The sequence below is a fragment of the Alosa pseudoharengus genome, unplaced genomic scaffold, assembly GCF_046254945.1.
Source record: "Alosa pseudoharengus isolate Yale_2024_CS ecotype anadromous, Long Island Sound unplaced genomic scaffold, YU_APseudo_1.1 YU_APseudo_1.1_scf_7, whole genome shotgun sequence".
Taxonomy (NCBI): Eukaryota; Metazoa; Chordata; class Actinopteri; order Clupeiformes; family Clupeidae; genus Alosa; species Alosa pseudoharengus.
Window position 1 is genome coordinate 42,201,573 of NW_027468859.1, and position 25,383 is coordinate 42,226,955.

Below are 25,383 nucleotides of genomic sequence, written 5' to 3' on the forward strand. Positions count from 1 at the left end.
CTTATGGTTAAAGCCTATCACTTATATTGGTTTAGCCTACTATGTGTCAGTCATTTCCATTACAAATAGGCCTAATACAATTTTAGATATTTAATCTCTAACACTTATCGTCGATAAAAATTACTCATATTACTTCCTTGTGTTATCGTGTCAATTTGACCACTGAACTAGCCTACCTGCTTTCTGCAAAACACAACTGAAGGAATTGCAACAGTGGGCCCTGAAGATGCTTGCTAGATTCAGATACAGGCTATGGTTTTCTAGCTACGGGTAACGCGAAACGACAAGCTGCATAGTTTTCTATTGCCTTTATGCATGATGAAGTGCTACAGCATGGTGGTCAATCTTTACGAATTTTATGACAGAGGCAGAGCTGGCAACCCTCACGCATTCGATTGGTGTAAGAGCGCGTGGAGTGTGAGAGTTGGCAGCTCTGCAGAGGTCTAATTGAAGACGTTTGCGTGATGCATTCACTTGTTATCACTGGTAACAACGCTTATGATATTAATAAACCCCTATTCAAATGGTCAAAACAATGCTCCAAGTGTGTGTGTGGGGGGGGGGGGGGGGCGTTCTCCCAAGTCTAATGCCCTCTAACATCAGGAGATACAGTAGTTAACTCGTAATGACATTAACATGCATAGAAACATAGTAAATAAACCATAATCATGATATCAATATTCACCACTACACTGACAATCATACTGAATATCAAATGCTTAACGTTAGTTAACGTTAGTCCTGAATCAGTGCACCAAACTTCATAACTTTAAATTTTCGGCCAAATTTTGACCTGTTGGTGGCGCTAGACGGCTGTGTTTAGAGATCCGAGATTAGCGTGAGTGGTCAGTGGAGTGTCCCGAAACTTTCTGCCAAATTTCAGCACTTTTTAGCCAGGCGTTCTATGGGCTGCCAAAGACAATGGCAGAGGAATAATAACAGGAAAAGCTAGTAACTCAGTGGGTGCATTCGTAGCTTCGCTGCTAGGCCCCCAATAAGTTTGCTGCTTTCAGCAAGCACATTTAACTAGAAATGCAATTGTAAGGAATTGTAAGAATTCCTAAGTGGAATTGTAAGTGCATTGTAAAAGGAATTGGAAGTGCATGAAAATGCAAAACATATGACGAAAAGGAATTGGAAGTGCATGAAAATGCTAAACATGACGTAAGATAGTGTTAAAACAGATAACTTAGCTAATGTTTTATAGCTGTTAGGCCAGTGGTCCCCAAACTACGGCCCCCAAAACATGTCCGTGGTATATAGGATCTGCCCCGCATGGGAGTACGACATCGTCAAACTATAACCTCCGTAATTTCCCCCATTAATTCTCTATGGCGAGTCTCAGTACACATGTAATACTCCTTTTGTCCACTGGTGGTTGTTTTGGTGCTGTTTGGTGCTGTTTCGCGTTTGCCATCGAAAACGGAATGAAATGAAGGCCTACTTGCAAACAATGTAAGATGCTGACTGCATCAGTGCTCAATAAAGTTTATCAAATAATTGCTAATAACTAACTAACTTCTATTCAAGTCATATTTCTGGGACTTTCTGGGATAATTATTTCTATTTTTTATTCACTCGTTCAAATGTTCATACAAATTCACAATTCACAAAGTTCTCATCAGGTGAGTGAAAGTGGTCATTTCAGATGTTTTTTGCCAGCACTTCATAAAACTCGCTTCATAAAAATTATTTGTAGGATATTGCTTGTTTACAACTTGAGCTGTGTATGCAAAGACAGAGTGCAGAGTTCACAGATTTTGAATATTTCATTTGAGCTACATTTTACACTGATATGGCGTGATGGCAACATAAACACAGCTGACAATGGTATTAAATTGCAGTAGCCTATGATTAAATGTAATGGAATGTTAAACTAAGGTAGACTGCTGCTGTTCACAGCACTAAGCTATTTATGGTTACTGATATACTCTCGAGTTTCTGGCCCTCGCTTAGAGCCAGGCATAGTGAGCTGGCCCTCGGAAGAAAAAGTTTGGGGACCACTGTGTTAGGCTAACAATGTTAAGTATGTTAACCATGTTACTTAGTTAACTTAGCTAATAGTTTCTAGCAAGTATGTTAAATATGTTAATTATGCTAACAATGTTAACTATGTTAACCATGTTACTCAGCTAACTCAGCTAATGTTTGCTAGCAGTTACACTAACAATGTTAAAGACAATGTTAAAATTCGTCTTCGTGTTAATCATCTACGTAAGTCGGTATATGGTTAAATGACTCATTACAGGGCAAATGAAGACTCTCTCATCCGCCCCTACTGCCTGTAGGAAGAATATTCCGCTTGCAAGTTCGGTGTATCCGATCCACCGACCTTCAGTCTCACAAAGTCTCAGACATCGCTAGAAGCAGCATCCCCAGTACAGAGGCAGGCTAACGAAAATCTAGCGATTGTTGCAAACGTGTGTAAAATGGCTGAGCTGGCAAAGGAGCAGCGAAAACCCTTGACGGAAGATGCAAAGAAAAGGAAAAGAGCTTCAGATCAAGCGAGGGCTCGCACACGTATCGACATGTACAGACGCTAGGGGGCGCTTCGTAGAGAAAAAGCATCAGGCTTGCCTGGTGTCCCTTTAACTATGCTGACAATGTTAACTATGCTAACCATGTTACTTAGCTAGCTTAGCTTTCGGTTTAATAGTAAGTAAGTAAGTAAGTGAGTAAGTACTCTTTTGATCCCGTGAGGGAAATTTGGTCTCTGCATTTATCCCAATCCGTGAATTAGTGAAACACACTCAGCACACAGTAAACACACAATGAGGTGAAGCACACACTAATCCCGGCGCAGTGAGCTGCCTGCAACAACAGCGGCGCTCGGGGAGCAGTGAGGGGTTAGGTGCCTTGCTCAAGGGCACTTCAGCCGTGCCTACTGGTCAGGGTTCGAACCGGCAACCCTCCGGTTACAAGTCCGAAGCGCTGCTCTGGCAGATTTTAAGGCTTCAGTCACAGACAACAGAGCCATTTTAGTGGAGTGGACACTTTTAAACCCATACTGGTTAGAATCAAGGAGATCATTCTCTAAGAGAAATTATGTGATTATTTGGAAGCTACCCTTTCTAAAAAGAAAAGGTAGGAGTGAGACCAGGCAATAGTTCTCCACCTAAGTGGGAGCAAGAGAAAGCGTATTAAGCAGTGGAGTTACCTGAGCCAGTTTGAAAGTAGTTGGAAATGTACCAGAAGTAAGTGAGGTGTTAATTACATGTGTGACTGTTGGTGTGATGGTGGGAGCTATGTCTTGGAGTAGTTTGGTAGGAATAGGGTCTAGTGGGCATGTAGTAGGGTGGCTACATGTTACAAGTTTAGACACCTCACTCTCAGTGAGAGGGGTGAAGGAAATGTTCCACCATTAGCCTGGAGAGGTAGGTTGTGAGTGCTTGGCTGCTGCCTTGGCAGCTAAGAAAGAAATTAATATGTCAGCTGTGAGGCTGGTAGCTGGTGGAGGAGGTGGAGGATTGAGTGGAGTTTTGAAGGTGGAAAAGAGTTTTCAGGTGTCAGTGGTACTGTGGATCTTATCATTGTAAAAAGCCTTATTTGCAGCAGTGACACTGGATGAGACAGTATGACCAGTATCTTCAGAGATCAGTAGGTGTATTCATTTTTTGCCATTTCCTCTCAGCAGCTCTGAGGCCAGTGCGTGAGGCACACATTGAACTCTATGGAAAAAGTGGTCAGAGTGGTGCAGAGGAGTAACTGTTAACGTTATAGTGTCTGTGTCACAGTTTCAAGCAAGAATGAGATCAACCTCTCTGCCTGCTTTGTGAGTTGGAGGAGTGGGGACCCGCTGTAGTTTAAAGGAATGTATGAGAGACAAGAAGTCCACAGAGTTTGGATTATCTAAGTGCATGTTACTGTCACCGAGGACAATCATGGGACAGTCATTCTCAGGGATGGAGGAGAGCAGGGTGTCCAGCTCATCAAGAGAAACGCCCAATTGTCCCAGTGGATGGTAAATTACATTTACATAGATTTCGACTGGAGCTGTCACAATGATAGCATGGTATTCAAAGGAGTCATATTTGTTTGATGGTAACAGTATAGTACATTTCCATTTGTTGGAAAATAGCAGCCCCCCCGACCCAAGCTCAACACTCACACTCAGGAATTAAACAAGAAAGCAGTTTAATAAATAAACATCAACATGTAATTCACAAGGCTTTGACTTGGAAAAACATTGTACAGAAACAATTTAGAAATTAAAATAGGTAATGAAATCAACTCTCCATATTAAAAACCATATCAAACGGTTTAAACTAAGCCATTTACATCTCACAAGCTGCTAGATTATATTCAAGATGAAACACACCTATGGCTGATTTAAAAAACATAGGAACATCTCTTTTGAACAATGCGCCTGGCATCTGATCACAAAATCAAACCGTTAAATTGGCGAATGTGGACTGGACACGCCCTAAATGTCTTTGAACCTTGTGTGTCTGACCAACTGTCAGATTGCTAAAATAGGGCCCAGAGTCTCACTCCATTGAACGAGGAAGATTAATTCAAGGCACCATAGCAACACCCTAGCAACCGCTGCAACCACTTTGCATGCACTGGTAGTTCCTTCAGGAAATACATCTCAATATACCCCTGAATGTTTTCATTTCAAGGCATTGTTTCTAATATTTTTTCATTGAGCTTGATATACAGCAGTGTTTCCCAAACTTTTTTTCTGGCGACCCACTTTTTAAAAATGACAGACCATCGCGACCCATTTCACTTCAAATCTACCCTGCAACCACCAATATTGTTTTAGGCCACAGGTTCTCAAACTTTTCTATGCCTCCCCCAACCATACATTGCTATAGGATCCCTGCTTTGAACACGATTGTGTTGCATTTTGAGCACCATCAGCGTTAAAAGTTGGAAATGACTACTGAAAAGATACGTTTTAATGCGCATCCGAGAGTAGGGGAAATTCTCGCATGTTGCGCAGTCGTCATTCATCAGCATAGTAAGCTGTTCCTGTATTTCTAAAAAAAAATGTTGTAGGCTACGTTGCGTTGCAGACAAATGGGTCCATAACACTGTGGACGTCAATTCCAATGTAAACAGCAAATAACTCAAGTCGTTATATTGTATTGTTGTATTATATTATATTGTATAGTCGTTATATCAGAACAAGAGGCGTTTGCGCAATAGCCGGAAGAATGCGCCTTTACTTTGGAGTTAGCGAGGTAGAAAACGAGAGGAATAGTGTTTAAAATGCCCATTTAAATTGTAGACTATAATGCCCTGTTGTGCATTTTAAATCAGAAATAAGAATGTGAGGAGGTTGCTATTAACTTTAAAGATTGCATCTGCAATCGAAACTGTATGCAAATGAAATGGCCTTATGTCCGGTCTATGGATGTCTGCTTTAGTTGACAGCACGGTCACTAGATTTTAATCGGTAAAATTGAGGAGCTGGTATCTATTAATGTTCGTGCAAATAGGTGGATTCATGTCCCTTGCAGTTTGCAACTGCGAGGTACATGGCAGGCGCCCCACAGAACGGTTTCATTTTGAGAGGTAGATATCCATGCTGGCACCCCCTCTGCGATGCGTTCGTTTCATGCGCCAGTTTCATGAGCTTTTATGACAAAACCGTGACTGTGGTAGTTAACAATCTACATCCTAATAGAAAACTGTTAGCTTTCCTGGTATCAAATGACAAATGGTATCAGTTAGGCCTATAACACAACATAAATTGTGCTGGCGACCCAAATAAAATCTCCTGCGACCCACCCGTGGGTCGCGACCCAGACTTTGGGAAACACTGATATACAGTATAGGTAGGTGTAGGTGGTAGAGTATGAAGACTGAATACTGAGAACAATACTATTAAACTATTTTTTATCTTGATGTAAGATTAATAGATTAATACTGCAGTTTTTGCAGTGTATATTTGCGACTATTTAAAATATATTACTAGAAATAGTGTGTGTGTGTATGTGTGTGTCTGTGTGCGTGTGTGTGTGTGTGTGTTTGTTTAGCTGTGTATTGGCATAGAGGGATGGATCCGTTTTATTTATGATTTTTCTGCAAGCAAAATTTCACAAGACTCACACAATGTTAAAAAAGTATCATGTAGCATTTTTGTGAATTTTCCTTTTTTGTTTCTTTATAGATAGTACAGGGATCACACACTGGGAAGACCAGGACAACATAAAACTGAACATCAAGGAGTTTTTCCAAGTGTGAGGTGTGACATACAGTAAAAGAAATGAACTGATGGGAAAGGACTATATCGGTAAAATATGGAACAACCTGAAAGGGATGTATCTTTTCTGATTTTCGGAACATATGCATAAGCAATTTAATAAGCATCCTTACTTAACACAGTATAATAAAGGGGATAATGGAGCATCATGAATCAGCTGCAGAACAAAAATGCAACAAGGAGACAGGAGAGAAGAGCATCCTACAGAGAAAATGGGTTTCAGAGCCATCACCTAATAATAGACTGTTTTCAGACCTAGATGGGAAAGATCAATCAGGACTTGAAGGTCTACAGGGTGGGGTGAGTGGGAGCAAGTCCACTAGTTTGGGACTAAAGTATCACCCTGAAAAACGTTTGTCATCTGCAATGAGTCGGTCATCTGAAAACAACCAGTGCCCACAAGTCAACCCTGCCTCTTACTCCCAAAAGTTACCACATTCATATCCACAACAGCTAATGCAAAAATCTGTATTGCCTGGCACAAAGCCACAGCCTAGTCCAGAAACTCGTACCTGGCACCTGAAATGTCCTTCCTCAGATGACATGTTCCTTGAACACATCCATAGCCAGGGAGTCTTCCCACAACAAAAGTCTCCAAGTTCACCTGTGGTATTTCTACAATATTCTCAGCCAGGATCTGAGCAATATGAGGAAATACATAAAAAGGAACTGAAACCGAAGAAACCAGGAAGATATGTCTGCAACTACTGCGGCAGGGCTTGTGCTAAACCCAGTGTGTTGAAGAAGCACATTCGTTCACATACGGGAGAACGCCCCTATCCCTGTGGTCCATGCGGCTTTTCCTTCAAAACCAAGAGTAATTTGTATAAACACAGAAAATCCCATGCCCATGCTATTAAAGCAGGACTTGTTCCATTTTCTGAACAGGTAACTACACGTGCAGACATGGATCAGGCCTCTTTAGTTGGAGAGGCAGACATACATTCAGATGTAGAACAAAGTACAGATACAGAGGAAGAAACCACAGAGGGTCTTTTATTCCAGGACAACATTTGCCAAATTCCACAGATATCATTTGAGTCTGAGTCAAGCACAATGGAAATGATTGGGCAACCAGAATATGTTGATTCGGCAGATGAGTCATCAGTGGCATCTATGAAAGTGCCTATCTTAATTATTCCCAAACAGGGGATCCCATCAACATCAATGGAATGCACTGATTCTCAAGCTGTTCAAGGCGATGAGTCCCATGCTATTAAACAGAGGTTTGCTTTGAGACTTACTGAGAAAAAAGGCCAGGACTCAGAGCAGTCTCTTAATCTATTGAGCCCACATAGCAAAGGCAGTACAGATTCAGGCTATTTTTCAAGGTCTGAGAGTGCAGAGCAACAAATTAGCCCACCCAACACCAATGCAAAGTCCTATGAAGAGATCATGTTTGGAAGGTATTACAGGCCCAATGCCAGACTGAGACAGTCCATCACTGTGGGAATGGCAACCGGTCAAGACAATACCATCATCAGTATGCATGAGTCTGATGCTATGCTGGATGTGGGAATGAGATCACTGGAACACAGGCTCTTGACAGATGACAGTTCAGACTTACGAATGGTACCTAGATGTGACATACAAGTATATGCCACTGATCCTCACCACAACAGTAGTCTTTTAGAAGCACCTTCTGATTCAGGGCCTCTGATGCGTAGCAACTCAATGCCAACATCCTCCCTAACAAATCTTAGTGTTCCACCAGGCCTCAGAGTGAGTCACTCATTTGATGAAATGATGACTCCAGATGATGTCTTCTATCCCGGTGCAGCTAGTTTACGAAGACTGAGGAGACAAGCTGCTTTTGAACATTCAGCTCATGAGGGACATGCGGATTCAGAAAACATAGGTGTTCTTGCCAAGAATACAGTTCCACCATTAAAGTATTGGGACAAAGGAAATCTAATTCAAGATTTTAGGTCCTCAAGAAAAGAATGTGTTCCTGACATGGAAAGAACCCCTTTTGTCTCACATACTTATAGAGTTGAAAACACCACCAGAAAACGCAGAAAGGAAAAGAGTGTTGGAGATGAGGAAGACTCTGTCGGACACTATGACAATAGTAACAGTGGTTGTGTTGAAATAGTTGGGGATTATGATCCAAATATGGGTCAAGATGTTTCAAGAGGTACATCCACTGGAAAATGGTCCATGTGTAGTTCACATAGTCAGTCAGACAGTTTTGATAATGTGGCTGGAATTAGTTCTGATGTTATTATTTCAGATCTTGACCGAAAGGCAACAGGTAATGTGATCTCTGTTATACAGCACACAAACTCATTGAGTAGGCCAAGCTCATTTGAGAATTCTGACTCCATTGATCTTCCATCTTATCAAGACAAACCAAACAGAAAGTTATCAGAGCACTCGAACACTGAAAACATTGAGGATGGTAAAAAAACTGAGTTTGCATTGAGATCTGAAAGCAAAGAGCGGCAGCAACAAAGTGATGGTGAACTGGCTGGTCTGTCACCAAACCAGCAGTATCATATGCCTCATAAACTTGTGAGGCAGCCAAACATTCAAGTGCCCGAAATCAGAGTGACAGAGGAACCAGACAAACCAGAGAGAGAGCCAGAGGCAGCAGCTAAGGAACCAGAGAAGCAACACATTGAAGAATTCCAGTGGCCTCAAAGAAGTGAAACTCTGTCACAACTCCCAGCAGAAAAGTTACCTCCCAAGAAAAAGCGCCTTCGTCTGGCGGACATGGAATACTCATCTGGTGAATCAAGCTTTGAGTCCACTTGCACAAGTCTATCAAGGAGTCCCAGTCAGGACAGTAATCTGTCTCACAGCTCCAGTTTCTCTATGTCATTTGAAAAGGAGGAAAGTATAAAATGCATGTCCCCAACCAAACTGGAAGATTTATGCAAGCAATCAGAGTTTTTAACTGTTCCAGGAAGTGGATACTCTCTCTCTATACCAGGCCACCACAACAGGGAAATGCGACGTTCCTCATCAGAACAGGCTCCCTGTACATTACCTGCAGAGGTACCAGAGATTCGTAGTAAGTCATTTGATTATGGAAGTCTTTCTACCACTTCCAGACAAGGAGAGTTATATGCAAGTCCTTCATCTTTAAAAGAACGTAGACGGGGTTACCTTGTCAGGCAAGCATCCCTAAGTGTGTACCCTGACACTGCTTTGCAAGAACAAAATGTAGAAACAAGTATGAAGCAAGAACATTCTGAAATTGCACCCCATCTCTCAAGTTTAGGTTGGCATAGTAGTTCCCTTACAACTTCTCATGGTACAACTACTAGTGAAGAACCAAAATCAAAGAGAGCACAAGGATCATCAGACTGTGAAAATTCTACAAAAGAGTCAAAACATCAAGAGGCATTGCATCCTTCCTCATCCCCAAAGTTTCAATACTGGGATTCCTTCACACAAAGGCAACAACACTCTCTGTCTTCCAGTAAACATCACTTACCTAAAGTACGTGTCAGACATCCCAGTTTTCTGCCAGTTCACCAGCAGCTTCCCCAAACTCTTCATCAAGAATATTGTGATTCAGAGACAGATAGGGGTTGCAGTCAAAGCTATCTTCATCATCTTCAATCACATTCCTCTCAAACACCTTCTATAAGTTCAGATTCCCCGCAGCACCCCCAGCCAGTTGTTTCCACTTTAAATGTAAGGTCTGAGTCATCTTTCCCAGGAATGCTGGTCCCTGTCAGAATCCAGACTCATGTGCCATCATACAGTAGCATCATGTACACAAGTGTGTCAGAGATCATGGCTACGCATGCACAATGCACAACTTCAAGGGTTATATCCACAGAAAACACATTGCCAATTTCACTGTCAGGAATAGCTTCAAAGCATGAAACAGGGGTCCACCTATCACACATTTTTGGACATCCACATCCATCTGTGCAATATCCAATCTTGACAATTCCAGAGTCATTGTCTGGAAGATTGAACACAGGAATTCCTCTGTCTTTGACATCTGGAACAATGTCAACTACAGATGCTTCATCTGGCATTGGAGCAAGCAAACGTATGTTATCACCAGCCAGTAGCCTAGAACTCTTTATTGAGACCAAACAACAGAAACGGGTCAAAGAGGAGAGAATGTATGGGCAAATAGTGAAAGAGCTTAGTGCTGTAGAGCTTAGCAACACAGGTAAAAGTAACAGAAAGCCAACAGATGTTTTACACAATGACGAACAAGACAAAATCACATTACCCCCAACATCATCCTTGCCAATTATGCAAGACACTCAGGATAGGTCAAAAGAGCATGTTGATGAATCTGTTGCAGAGGCCCACTGTGGTCAAAAAACAGTGTTCTCAAGAGATGTTCAAGATGAGAGCAAGCAGGATACGGGCAACAAAATACCAGTCAAAATGCTCATACAACTTGCTGCAAATCAAGGTGGTGGTGGTTCTGGGAGCACATTTCTGCTCACTGATTTAGCAAATGTACAACAGTTCTTTCAGTTCCCAACTCTTCGGACAACTACCAGTGTGAGCTGGTGCTTCCTTAATTACACCAAGCCAAACCATTCTCAAATAACCCCCTTGAGTTCTGTGTATGGCTCTTGGTGTGTAAGTTCCTACAATCCAAACCCATTAAGCCTTAGTACAAAGGCCACCTTAGCCCTGCTTTGCTCAAGGCAGAGAAAGAACACTGAAACCTATACAACCGCTGCTATGCATCAACTTGGGTCTGGAAAACTTGTGCCATCTCTCTTGTGGAAGCAGAGGTTTGTCCAGGTAAAAAGTGTATGTGTGTGTGTGTCCACATTGTAATATATTTTATACTTGTAATATTAAGTTGACTAATTTACTGTTTATTGTATGTGAATTGTGAAAGTACATGATAATATAATAACATCACTGTTACTGTTTAAGTTCATTTGTATTAAGTTAATATGTATTATAGTTTTTTCATAATTTTATTTTATTTTATCATTTTAGCTGAAGTCAGAAGTCACGCAACTAGATTCAGGCAAATATAGTCATCAAAAGAAGTGCACAAGAGAGAATGGAAATGATGACCATGGAGAAAAAGAGCCTATTTCAAAGCAAGATGAGCCAACTCGCATAAAAATTTTTGAAGGAGGGTATGTGACTTTAGCAAACAGTGTTTTGATAAAACTTTACCATCAAAATGTGTATAGCTGTAGTTCAAGTTTGTATAGAAATCTGACTCCAGGACCAAATGGCTATAGTTTCAAATGGCTATTTTGGTTTCAAGAAGTTTGTTTCCATCATGGAAAACATTCTGGTCAAATGTAACTGGCTGTTCATATTTTCGTCCCAAAACTCAACACCATTAAAAAATGGTGGCAATAATTAAAAAACGGACGAGTCAAAGTCTGGACCGTTATGTAATACAAATGTAGTGAAAGCAACTGAAGCTAGTAGGGCTATGCAAAAAGATGACCATCAGTCATTTGAAGAACTTGTATATAGAATAATGCTAAAATATAATAGATACTGGAGCCCTTTGAGCTTGCATGTGTGTTGACTGTTTTAAGACTAACCTGCTTTTTTATTTATTTTATTTATTTTTTTATATTTCAGGTACAAATCTAATGAAGACTATGTTTATGTGCGAGGTAGAGGAAGAGGAAAGTACATATGTGAAGAGTGTGGAATCCGCTGTAAAAAGCCAAGCATGCTGAAAAAACACATTCGCACTCATACTGATGTGAGGCCTTATGTCTGCAAATTCTGCAATTTTGCTTTCAAAACTAAAGGTGAGACTTAAATTCATATACAGTGGGCATCGCTTTCAAATGACCACTTCAGTCGCGCATTACGAGGCGTGAAGCTGCGTGAAGCTTTAGTACCACTTTCAGCCACTGTGCGTCGCTCTGCCACTGTACATCGCTCTGCCTGCCGCCCCTACTGAAAAAGCAGGAGACTTGCCGAGAGTAATCCCAGCCTACGAATTCAATAACAAAATAAATCATGCATAATTAAACATTACCTCGATTTAGGCTACTTGGGTATGTCTTAAGGCTTGACTACACGGTGGTAACGAAAATCGAAATTTGCTGTCTACATTATTGTCAGTGTTGGGGGTAACGCAGCTATGCAAATCAAAACAGTGGTGTGATAATTGAGCCAGTAGAGAAATAACTGTTCAGAATTAATCTGTAGCCTTGGGTAGGCTTCTGCAGAAAACAATGTTGTTGCCGATTTAATACTATCTGGCGACGTTTTTAACAGGCTACGCAATAGAGGCTTAGACAACTATGACCCACGTTTTGGTTTCGTAAATGAATTTGCCCTACTTCTTGACTGCAATGTAGTCAATTGACTGCTTGACATAAACAAATACATCTGCTTTATGCCGCAGAATTACATTCATATTTGGCTGACTTCTGCAGACGCGCAAAAAAACACTGCCAGGCCATCCTTAAAAATATTTTCGTTTGCCGTAACCCGACCGACCCTGTCAATTTAGAACCGACCCAAATATTTATTTTTTTCCCCTTTTAGTCTGACCGACTTGCCGGTTGTAAACTTGCATTAAGACCGACCGATTTTTTTTTACTCTAAACAACCAATACAAATAAAATACTATTTATTTTAGTAGGCCTAAGTATTGTGAATATAAATTGCCTACATACAAACGTAGGCTCTTTTAAATAAAACCCTGTGGCGTCATCTCTACACCATTGGTTTACGCATGTGACACTATGGCCTATACACTTCGTTTCATTCACACAAACATCTCGACTCAACGCTTATTACTTGGCACGAAGCTCTGGAAGAACTGTGCCCAGAACTGTGCCCCGAGTACACAACTGTTTCACCAGCACATTTAAATGACTTGACTAAAACCGTGCATAACTGGAGGTACACCTCTTACAGTGTTGCCAGATGCCAGCAAGGTTTTCCAGCCCAAAGCCTCGTCAAAAACCGCGAGAATGCACAAAAAACCGCCCAAATTTGCTTTTGCTTGTTTCTCATTTAAACACATTGAAATCATTAACAAGCTTTAAAATTACCCATTTTTGGACTTAGCCTATCCAATTTCAGAAACAATATTCAATCAAATGAACGCAAAAGTAGGCTACACGGACCTCAGTCAGACTATTCTTCTAGCTTATGTTACGGAAAATAATGCAATAAACGTAGACTATCAATGAGTCTGTTTGTGTCAATAGACGCTTGGAACAAAAGCATTCAGTAGGCTAGCCTAACATAAAAACATTGAGTGGATATATGAACATACAAAATAGCCTAACGCACAACATTTCAATTATTTATAATAGCAACATGACATGCATATTCATGTATAACATTAGATGAAATCGCATTGATTATAGAACAGGGGTGTCGACTCTTTGCAGAGGCAGTGCGTTCATAACTGGTGGGCCAACTCTAGGCTACACAAAAAAATATTTTCATAGGCCTATGCCAAATGTAGGCTAAAGGCTTGAGTTAAACTTGAGTCTGACACCTGTGATTTAGAACAATTAATTAATACATAGGCACTATCTATTCCCTGAGACAGGCAGTTAGGCCTAGAGTTTTCATGAAAATCGCGCTGAACATAGGCTATTTAGGACAGTGTCAGTGCGCTCTTTGCAGAAGCAGTGCGTTCATGCATGGCAACTCTATACACGCAAAAAATATTTTCATACGCCAGATATAGGCTAAAGGCAAACTTGAGTTTGACACCTGTAATTTAGAACAATTAGTAGACCTGACAGGCAGTTAAACCTAGAGTTTTCATGAAAGTCGAGTTGAACGAACAGGGGTGTCAGTGCGCTCATGCAGAAGCAGAACGTTCATGCATGGCGGGCCATCTCTACACAAAAAAGTTCTAGTAGGCTTTGTCAAACTTCCTCAACAACTGTCGGGCTAGACGGAACGTGGGCCGTAGTCCTATGTCAAGCATTCGCGCAAGACCTGTGCGCATCCATCAACCCTGAAAGAAGGGAAAGTCCATCCTGTCTCGTAGGTAATCTTTCAGCAGTGTGCACCCTCATGAAGAGATTGACTGTAATGAGAAAATGATCTTTGCCCACTTTGGCATATTGATATTGTCAGTCAGCTAGCTAAATTTGAAAACCCCGCGAGCTGTGTGTTTGAAGGGCGGTCTGCGCCGCAGTAGGGGAGAACCAGACTGAAACACTTTTTAATTAAACGTAATTTACAAAGACATCGTAAAACACTGAAAGCTAATATTTTGTCACAAGCAACCTACATCTGTCCTCTGTCAAATACAGTTGCATTTTCAGGTCTGAACAAAACCATTCAGGAGTTATTTAAGGAGAAATCGAACGTGCGTTTTGTTTCATTCGTCCTGGCCGGGATAAATGAAACGACATGGGGGACGAAAGAAACATACAGCTTAAACTTCCCACAACTTAAATATTTGACAACATCATGAATGGTACTTAATATGTGTTATTTTAGATAAAATACTGCTGGGCTTTACTGTCTGCTGTGAATATCTAACAACTAATTGCCGTCATTGTGAAGCGCATATCTCGCGGTTATGGAAATACCATGCACTATGCCATTTATAGCTAGAATGCATGTTTCGATACATAAGGTGACGTGAGCTGAGAGTGTCTGTTGTGAGTTTAGGGGGCACGTCAGCCAGAGGGTGTGTGAGTGAGTGAGTGAGTGAGAGACTGCTGCCTGCTGAGGGTCGCTGGAAGAAGGGTCTGAAGTGCCTATGTGTTTCGGCTACAAAAACCCGCCGAACTGATCCGAAACCAGCCCAATTTTTATACACCCGCCCAAACCCATTTTTGCCCGCAAAATAGATTGCAAAACCGCCCAATTGGGCGGGAAACCGCCCAATCTGGCAACCCTGACCTCTTATCTGAGCAGTCTGTATGTCCTCATTTTGCGAATGCGAGGACGATATGAGTCTGTTGCATAGATGTCCGAGTCACGCATAATTGAAAACCACTGGCTCGTAATAACAATAATTTAACACACGACAGTTGGATACTTCATCATGTTCCCATGCCTACATTTTGGTGAGTAGCATAGAGATTGTTAAAACAATAAAGTATGGCTCTCCGTTTGGAACATCGAAAACTTATATTTTTAATAGGGTAGACTACCGTCGGAGATGCTGACTTGCAAAGGCCTCGGGATAACACGTTATCTCCACTATCATCAGTCAATGCCTCCTTTATCAAAGTGGGGAATGAAAGTTTGAGAACCACTGGCTTAACAAGTTACCTGCAGTCCAGAACACACAGAATATTGCAACAGAAAGTTGCCTTTATAATCAACTACTATTTGTTCCAACAGTATTCAAACAAAGCCTTTATAAAAGTGAAAAAATATATATTCCATAAGAAGTAAACTGTATCCCAAGCTTCAGCTCAGCAGTTTATACCCCACACTGAACGCGTAAGACCGCTAGGCCCATCACTGTGGGGTGCGGTAGCCTAGCCTACTCTCTGGGATTTAAGTCAAGCAATATAACCATACAAATGTTTCAAAATAAGTAATTTCGGCTTTGTCTGAACTAGCCATTGTAGGCTACGTAAAAAATAAACAAGTAGGCATAGTCCCTATCCAATGATATCGGCAAATGTTTGTTTTCCAAAGTAAGAATTTCACTTCACCATGCACCTTCGACAATGAATAGCTCATTACACTTATGTTATGGCATTGTGTCATGTAAGGTCGTTGCAAAATCTAGAGAAAATGTGTGAGGTGGTCAGCGGGGGATAATTGAGAGACACACATTGGATTGTGTTATTACTTGCATTCCACACTATCCACAGCTGTGGTATCGGGGGCAGGAGGATTACTGTTAGCGCAGGCTTTATATAGGCTAAAATTCAGAACAAAAGAATCTACAAAACAGAAGGCCTGCCTCGAATGCAGGCTTGCCCAAAATAAAGGCCTGTGGTTTGCGCAGCCTACAGTAAGTAGGTTAAATAACAGACCCGCCACAATGTGCGGTATGATGATTTTTTACGAGCAAGATGTTTTTGGTGCTCTGCATGTTCTTAAATAACAATGATCATCAGTAGCCTAATATTCGACCATTATTTTGTGTAAATGGGCTATGCATTGGGTTAGACACCAGGGGCCATATTCACAAAGCCTTTTATCTTACCACTAGGAGTAGGCTACTCCTAAATAGCAATAAAAGATTTTAGCTATAGGAGTTTCTCTTATTAAGTTATTCACAAAGCCTTTCAGACCTAGGCTACTCTTAGTAAGGGAAAATGACAACTCCTGATAGGATTGGGCACCGAAACACGGTTCTAATATGGCACCGGTGCCAACGTAAACGGTAGTAACTGCATCGAATAACAACGTGGATTTCGGTGCCTCATTTCGGTGCTTAAAAAGCGTTTTTTTTATTTTTTATACGAGGCATCACTGCATGTCATGCGCCATCTCTAACGTCTTGCTCTGATAGCAACACATCAAGATACAGTTAGCTAACATATGATGAACACTGGCTGTATAACCAGAGGGGTGCACCACATAGGCGAGTGGACAGTGTCTGACAGCTTGCGTGAGCCCAAAATAGCTTACTTTAAAGCGATATCGCGAGCTCCTGTCAAAATCTAGCAGTGGGCCTAACTACACACAAGCAAAAGGCTATGAAACAACATCAACAGTAGGCTTGCTAGGTTACACAATATCCTTGCTAACGCGCTAACTGACATTTATTTGAAATGTTATCAGCAAAGTTGTAAGGTGAAAACTTTATTTCACGGTGTGTTATGGCATGATATTAATCTTTCATGTGCACCATGCCCATATAGCATCACAATGAATATGAAGATCATGTTAAAAGTTAGCTGGCAAAAACATAAATATGTAGGTTTACATACCTGATGTCACTGAGCTGTCAAAGAGGCTATGAAACCATCTCCGTACATTATCGCTAATTAAACATTAGCTGACTGGTGTTAGCGCATAGCCATAGTTGCTGTTAAAATGCCTACTAGGCTAGTGCTGGGAATCTAAACACTTCAACACCGACATGTAGCCTAACATGTTCAAAACTACTGCGTGTTATGGGTTAAGACATTACATTTCTTGAAGCATTTGAGAACACACTGAATTAACTGGAAAGTAGAGTCCCTGTTAGATTAGCTTGCTTGCAAATGCCGTTGTCTAGGGGTGGGCGGATCGATCTAAATATCGATAGTATCGATGCCAACACTGGTATTGGTATTTGATCGATACAACTGTAATTGAATCGATATTTTAATTTAAATATCTCTCCTCTACGTTCACTAGTTGCTTGTGTCTTCCACCTCTACAATCCTGAGCGAACGCTGCTTTCACATCTTGCCCACTTTGCTCCTTCTCCCCCTCCTGCTGCTCTGCTGTGATTCGTTGTTGTGTAGTCACGTGACTCACTGACACAACGCGCAGAGGAACAGCGAGGCTGATAGCACATTGAATGAGAGATCAGGATGGACGAGAGGAAAAGAAGTGTTGTGTGGAGCTATTTTATAGTACTACAACTTGTGATACGTGTAAAAAGAGCATTCGATACTGTGGCAACACTACAACCTATACAAACACTTAAAAACACATGTCAAGGAAAATGCTGAGCTACAAAAACGAAGAAATGAGGAGGGAAATCCATCCACTTCCAGACCCCCGGCACAGAGACAGAGTTCGTTGGGAGAGTCATTTCAGAGAGGCAGAGAATACCTAGGTAGCTTGTAAGAGTAGGCTAATATTATGTTAGCATGTCATATCCTGTCTTCAGTTAGTGTGATTGCTCAAGAATAAGACATCGCGAAGCTGAGAGCAACCTGACGAACTTTAATTCTTACAGTTAGACCTGGGCTGTATTCACTTATCCTGCGCGCCCCCTCTAACATTAGATTACATTTGTGCAACTTGTGCACTTGTTATTTAGGCCTACAGCCTAACGGTGTGCTAATATAATGTCCATTGTCTATGGCAAAAACCTTTGAGCTGTTGTCTAAGATAACAACTGGCTCGTCCATATGCTTGCATATAGGCTATCATGCACTCCTGATTGCTTCTATCTAGTCAAGCATGTCCATCATTACCGCATATATTGATAAACTAGAAAATAAACATGAATGTTGTTGAGCAATCACACACATTTTGTTGTAGGCCTAGTATAGATCAGACGTTCAAATAATATATGCAGCCCATTGAAACGTGTTATCTATAAACATAGTATTTTTTGCTCATGTGACCTGCTATATTTAGGCTAAATTAAAACCAGAAAAAAGGGAGAGATTTTTGTTATTCGTTATTTATTTATTTTTTAAAAAGGCTGTAAAATTTGGTTTGCATTTATTCTACAGTGCCTAATAACTAATAATTCTGTGCACTTCCATACATTAATAAAAACATATTGCCTAAAGAATTGATCATTCATTCACCTCAGAAATAATGACATCCTGCTCTCCCCTACACAAAAGTATTTAGTGAAAAAAGTATCGTATTGGTATCGGTATCGGCAATACGGACCCTATATGTATTTGGTATCGGATCGATACCAAATTTTGCAGTATCGCCCACCACTACCGTTGTCCATGACCTGGCAGTTTTATGGCAAGCGGTTTTAACATACCTTATGGCAAACCGCCTACACTGGGTAGGCCTAAACTTGAAAGCAGAGCTTACCATTGTGTGTGCATGCATGGCAAGCTGTTTTAACATTTAAATGTATTATTCGTAGGAGCAATGAGATATTGATAGTAAATTGAATATAACAGTTTAATTTCATGTTCAAATTTGTCTTATCAATAAAAAAAGCAATTCATGCTTTAGACCATTTTAATTTAAAACATTTTAAAAACAAAGTACCGGTTCAGGCACCGTTTTGGCACCGGCACCGTTTTAAAAGTATCGATTTAGCACCGGTATCGGATAAAACCCAAACGATACCCAACCCTAACTCCTGAACAGATTCTGGAGCTGAGCGCTCTAGAATCTTTGACTAACAGTCTAAGACTGAGTGAGTCTTCGTTGCTATGGATGACGTTATTACTCATGCACGAGCTTGACTGAAGTGACCACCTTGATTGGCTGATGATTGTAACGCGGGAATGATTCCAAACACCTCCCTTACGATGAGTGGCAGGTGACAGGTCTGAGAATGCGTGCGCTACACAAGGACAGAAGATGATGAATAACTGAATAAAAAGGCCTAGCCTAAATTAATCAAGAGTAAGGCAAAACAAATAGCCTAGTAGCCTAATGAAACATACGGATTGATGTAGTATCTTTGTAACATTATTAAATTAATCTGTTACTATGCCTATGCCTACGTTTGCAAAAGAGAACATTTTAATTTGATTCACAATAATGTTACATTTAATTTACATGTTGACAATGAGTAGCCTAGTTTTGGTTGTTGTTGGTGGCGTTATTGCATGTTAGTTATGCCTACAATGCAAAATTGCTTCCTCAAGATTGAAGCAGACTGAAGCACTCAAAATTCCTCCGGTGGCCCCTTCAATAAATAACGAACAGTCCCTAGTTGCTGCTGGGCTATATGTCTTGGTTCATTGCCGTCAAACGCGTAGCCTATCTCGCGGTTGCATCCATTACAAACAAACATGCAATGTGAACGTCTGGGATTGGGAAGAGCACTAAATGCTCTACTGAATAAGCACGAAGTCAAACCTTTAAATGAAAAACACTCTTTAATAATCAAAAAAATAAACCGCTAATGAAGTAAACTTGTGACCATCAAAAAACGTTTATCGCTTGTAACTCCGTGATAACAGGACGTAACAGGAAGGCATTTGGCTGAGCAACGGAGGTTAATATGCTCTATATTTTGTCCAAATGATGTCTGTCTATCATCGTTGCACTCGGAGAAAACCAGAATGTTTAATTTGTCCTGCGTTTCTTCTACGGCTGCAAACGGGATTCACTCGCAACCAAATATTTCTTTATTAGGGCAGGGCAGGCATATTTCTGGCTATTAAATTATTTCTAAACCAGTCTGCTAAAGTCTGTGTAGGGTTTTCCAGGCTCCATTTCTTTTTACGAGACACCCTGCTCACTTGAGCCATCCACCGGTTGTTTGGGTTGTTGCAGCGTCTCACTGGGAAAATACAAATTAAAGTTGCGTGATACCGCGTGATCCCACGCGTGGACCGCAAGTGAAGCTGGCCAAGTCAAAGCACTGCCCACTGTATGCAAATCTCCCATCCTCAACAAGAATAAAATCAGACCTATCAGACATCTAGATTTGTTTAGTGAAAATGATCAAGTGTTGTATTTTGAAACCCACCAATACTGTACTTCAACTTTGGTTTCAGGAAATCTCACAAAGCACATGAAATCAAAAGCTCACATGAAGAAATGCTTGGAGCTTGGGGTGTCAGTGACCTGTGTTGATGATGTGGAAGCAGAGGAAGCAGGTGTGAAATATTTCATGTGCACAGACAAATAATGGTTCTCTCCATTTTACCAAGAATTTACAGTAAACAATTATGCAAATGTAGATGGTGATTAATACAAGTACTTTGATCAGAAATATAGGAGTTGTGAATTTGTAAAAACTATATTTGCATCCTACTTTGCCAGATACTGCAGAGGAAAACCCACAAGATTGTGGGCAATTTGGCATGGCTGACCATCAGTTCTCTGATGCAGATGACTCCGATGGGCCAGACGATGATGGAGATGAGATAGACGAGGATGAAGAAGATGAGGAAGAATATGATGGTGATTCTACACCAAAGACATGTTCTAGAAGCACAAGCCCTCAGCCCCATAGCCTTGCTTTGCTTGCCGCTACTGTGGTTACTGCCTCCCAAGGATCTTCTGGAAACTTTTTGCACTCTGGCTCTAAATCTCCACTTTTCAGTTACTTAACAAGCCTGCCCAGCATCCAGGTCACACAGCTGAGAAACTACATGAACCAACTGAGTGTGCCCAATTCTATGGATGAAGATTCCAGCCTGTCACCAGAGCATACCCCCTCCTCTTTTGACCTCTCCCCATCCTGTCTATCTTCTCCAGGGTGTGACTCCTCTCCTCTTAGAGAGCCATCTCCCACATCCCAGAGATACCTCTCTCCCAAGGGGGAGTTCTCACCCCGTAGACGCTTGTCCCCCAGAAGAGAGGCCTACCATCTCCGGCATTTATCTCCTCGGAGGGACATCTTCCATAGAGATGTTTCCCCCAGGGGTGACCATTCGCCGATAAACCTCCTTTTACCCATATCTAATACAGGGAGACCCACATCTCCAGGACGTGAGCTGAGCAGTAGAAGAGATCTTTCCCCAAGGAGTCGCTATAAAGTGAGACCTGTGTCCCCCAGGAGGGGTCTACATCATCAAAACTCCCCCTGGAGTCTGGGGCAAAACCTTCAGGCAGAGTTTATATCACTGGCACTAAAGACAAGGGGTCCATCTGAATCAGAAACAGTGAGTCATTTTTTAAAAAATATTTTCAGATACTGAATCTTACTGAATTTACATCTGAATAAAATCAGCAATAAAGTGATTGTGCATTGAAAAATCTTTTCCAAATCTTTGCAGTTTTCTGGTGTAAAGGATGGCACTAAGGGACTTTTTCTTGTCTCTCTTTCCATTCAACTGGATCTCTTAATTCTCTTCCCCAGTTTCTCTCACCTTTGTTATTTCTCCATCTCTCCTAATTTCCATTACTTTTTAAACAATTTGGATATTTAATATTAATATTAGGGCTGTCAAACATTTCATAATCCCGATTAATCTCTGACTTTCTATAGTTAATCATGATTAATCACATATTTTATCACATGATTAAAATTATATTATTTTACATTTCTAAATATTCCAGAAGTCCATTTTAACAATCTAAAGCTGTTACCAGTGTATCTTGATTGGGAATCAAATGAAAGCAAAGAAAGTTACTTTATGAACTTAACTTTAAGATATTTTTGATTATTTCAAATAAAAAGATAAAACATTATTCTTCAGAAATATAGCTGATACAAACTGAAATAAATGCTACAGCAGAAGTGCATGCACAAAATGTACACATATACTGTAAATGACATAACAAACAAAAAATACTCCATATACGGTGGGTAGTAGTTAAGAATGGACACTTCATTGACGAACAATGTGATTCACGCAGCTGCGTGAAATGTAAGTACAACTGCAGCCGCTTGGGGGCAGCATAAGTCCGTTGTGGCGTTCCGCGGTCAAACCGGACGGAGCGTTCGACAGCAAGGGCTGTGATTGGCCGAGTTTTCAGTGTGTTTTTTCTCTGTGTTTTTAGCAGCCTCTGCAACATGCTAGTCCACTGTAGCCTATAAGCTTTGTACATAATGTCAAACAGTTTTGGATTCAGTGGCAGGATTTCTTGATTGTACAGTGCCTGTCTCTCAGTAATGTTTTTTCCCAGATAGGTTTTTTTTTTATTGAAGACAACTTGACAAGTTACAGTAAACAAGATCACATTATTGTTTTACATTGTAACACAAGAACAAGTGAATCATGTACAGTAGTAGCATATTCAAGACAAATCACCATACCTAATCCACTAAACCCATCCCAACCACCCAAATGAAAACAAACAAAACACAAACAGTCAAACAAATAAAAAACAAAAAACAGTCTGCCTGCACATCAATGGGAAGAAGGGTCAGGGGAAGGGGATAACAATTTTGGATTTGTGGTTACCAGTTACGGCCTAAGTATTTACTTCAAATCCTATCAAAGTGGTGCCTTTTGTGTCTTAAGGAAAATCTAATTTCCTTTAGGTGTAAAGTGTTAGTGAGCTCACTAAGCCATGCCTGTAGGGAAGGGACCTGTTGATTCTTCCAAAAGCTTTTTTGCTGTCAGCAGTCCATATGACAGGAATTGCTGTTCAGATTTTGACAGTTTGAATGACTGTTCTGACAGCCCAAACAATATAAGAAGAACAACTGGCTCAAGGTCCTTTTGTGTGACTTCAGTAAAAACTTTAAAAATGCCCTGCCAGTATCTTTTTAGGTTGGGGGCAAAGAACAAAACTGTGAGCTAATGACCCATCACCAGCCTTACATTTGTCACAAATTGGAGAGACAATAGGAAATATCTTGTGCAATTTAGTCTTTGAATAGTGGAGTCTGTGTACCACTTTAAATTGGATAAGACAATGTCTGGCATGTATGGAACAGTGTTGAATTTCTTCTAGGCTATCTTTCCAAAGTCCATCAGAAATTTCTAACCCTAGTTCCTCTTCCCAAGCTGCTTTAATTGCACTTGTTGAAGGTAAGTGGAGATTCTGTAGTGTGCCATATAACGATGAGATGCAGTAGCTGTTAAAATAGTTCCTAAGACATTTGTCTAAGCAGGAGGGGCTAGCTGTTGCATTTGTCTAAGCAGGAGGGGCTAGCTGTTGCAAAATCTTTTAAGTGTGACTGTACATAGTTCCTTATTTGCAAGAATCTAAAGAAATTATTCCTATGGAAACCATATTTCTCCTGAATTTCTGTAAAGGTCGCAAATCTCCCATTTAGGTAGAGATCCCCAATGCAATGTATGCCTGCCTCCTTCCAATGTTTGAAGCCGTTGTCCAGCATTGAAGGTGTAAAGGACGGGTTATTTGCTATGGGGAGTAAAAAGGATAGAGAGTTTGCACCACAGGACATCTTGATTTGTTTCCAGATCCTTATCATATTGTGGATAATAAAATTGTCCCTATAAACAGTTCTTTTATGGCCGGTTGGAGAGAGTATTATGGCTGTTAAATCATAAGGGGTGCACTGCTCCCTTTCTAATTCCATCCACGCCCCAAATTCAATATGATCGTTCAGCAACAGTGCTATAGTTCTAAGGTTGGAGGCCCAAAAGTAGAGTAGGAGGTAGAAGGCAAGTAGAAAAGTAGAAGGCTGGAAGTGCCAACCCCACCTCACATCTTGGTTTGCAAAGGTGTGCTTTTTTGATCCTGTGATTTTTGTAGTGCCAGACAAAGGGCATGATTAGTGAATCCAGTTGTTTAAAAATGCTTTAGGGAGAAAGACAGGGGGATTTTGGAATAGGTATAACAGCTGTGGAAGGAAAATCATTTTAATGGTATTAACAATCTCTCTATGTTAACATTAACATAGAGAGATTGGGAGGGACCTCCAGAATTGAATATTTGATTTCAATTTCTCCAACAGAGGAGTGTAGTTAGCTGCAAACAGAGATTTTGGCTGTTTGGTTACAACAATGCCAAGGTAGGTGAATTTATCTTTAGATATTTTGAATGGAAGATGTGAAAGTTGAGAGGAGTCTATAAGCCCAACTGGCATAAGTTCGCTTTTCCCCCAATTTATTCTATAGCCTGAGAAGCTGCTGAAGTCTTCAATTATGTGTAAAATCACTGGCACACTTGAGAATGGTTTTGTTGCATAGATGAGGACATCATCTGCAAACAAAGATATTTTGTGAGAGGTATTTTTAGAGTTAAATCCATGAATATTTCTTTCTGACCTAATTGTATCAGCAAGAGGTTCTATCACAAGGGCGAAAAGTAACGGTGATAATGGGCAGCCTTGTCTAGTACCCCTTTGGAGGTTGAACGGGGATGACAAAGTTTTGTTTGTAAGTATTTGTGCTTTTGGGTTTCTATATAGAGTTCTGATCCAGGCAGTAAATGTTTCACCCATAGCAAATTTCTGTAAAACAGCAAATTGATATGGCCACTCGACCTGATCAAACGCTTTTCCGCATCCAGGGAGATAATAGCCAAGTCTGTGTTGTTAGCATGAGAGGAGTAGAGAATATTAAATGCGGCGCAGGTTACTGAATGAACTCCGCCGTAGTACAAATCCAGTTTGGTCTGGTGCAATTAATTTTCCCAGAAGTGTATTGAGTCTGTTGGCCAGGGTTTTTGCTAAAATCTTCTGATCAACATTTATGAGAGATATGGGCCTGTATCCTCCAACCTCCTCAGGGTCCTTGCCCTTCTTGGGAATGACTGTGATCACTGCCTCATAGAGAGATACAAGGATACAAGGAAGTTTATTGTCACATGCATGGATGTAAGAAATGCAGTGAAATTATGTCTGGTGTCAGCCTATTTGTGCATTTATGGGGGGGGGGGGGGGGTAGTAGATTAAGTGGCAAGGGCTGCATAAGAAAGGTGGGGGAGGATTAGGATGGGGGGGCACCAACAAGGAGCACCCAAGAGCAACAGGGGCAAGGAAAAGCTCCCTTACTAAGGCAGTAAGATGGAGGGAGAAGTCCATCCTGCAGGGCCTGGGTGAACATCTTGAGCATGAA

At 40.9% G+C, this 25,383-nt stretch overlaps 1 protein-coding gene across 7 annotated transcripts in view; it reads left to right on the plus strand.

Moving 5' to 3' along the window:
* The window catches only part of hivep2a (HIVEP zinc finger 2a), a 150,311-nt gene that overhangs the window by 114,427 nt on the left and 10,501 nt on the right, over positions 1–25,383 (plus strand). For all 7 annotated transcript variants that reach the window (XM_076272193.1, XM_076272192.1, XM_076272197.1 and 4 more), the window contains 5 exons: positions 6,122–10,945; positions 11,150–11,295; positions 11,759–11,934; positions 20,455–20,556; positions 20,723–21,567. In XM_076272193.1, coding sequence (XP_076128308.1) covers positions 6,353–10,945; positions 11,150–11,295; positions 11,759–11,934; positions 20,455–20,556; positions 20,723–21,567 — 5,862 coding nt within the window. In that variant the 5' untranslated portion in view covers positions 6,122–6,352. The remainder of the gene's footprint in view (positions 1–6,121; positions 10,946–11,149; positions 11,296–11,758; positions 11,935–20,454; positions 20,557–20,722; positions 21,568–25,383) is intronic.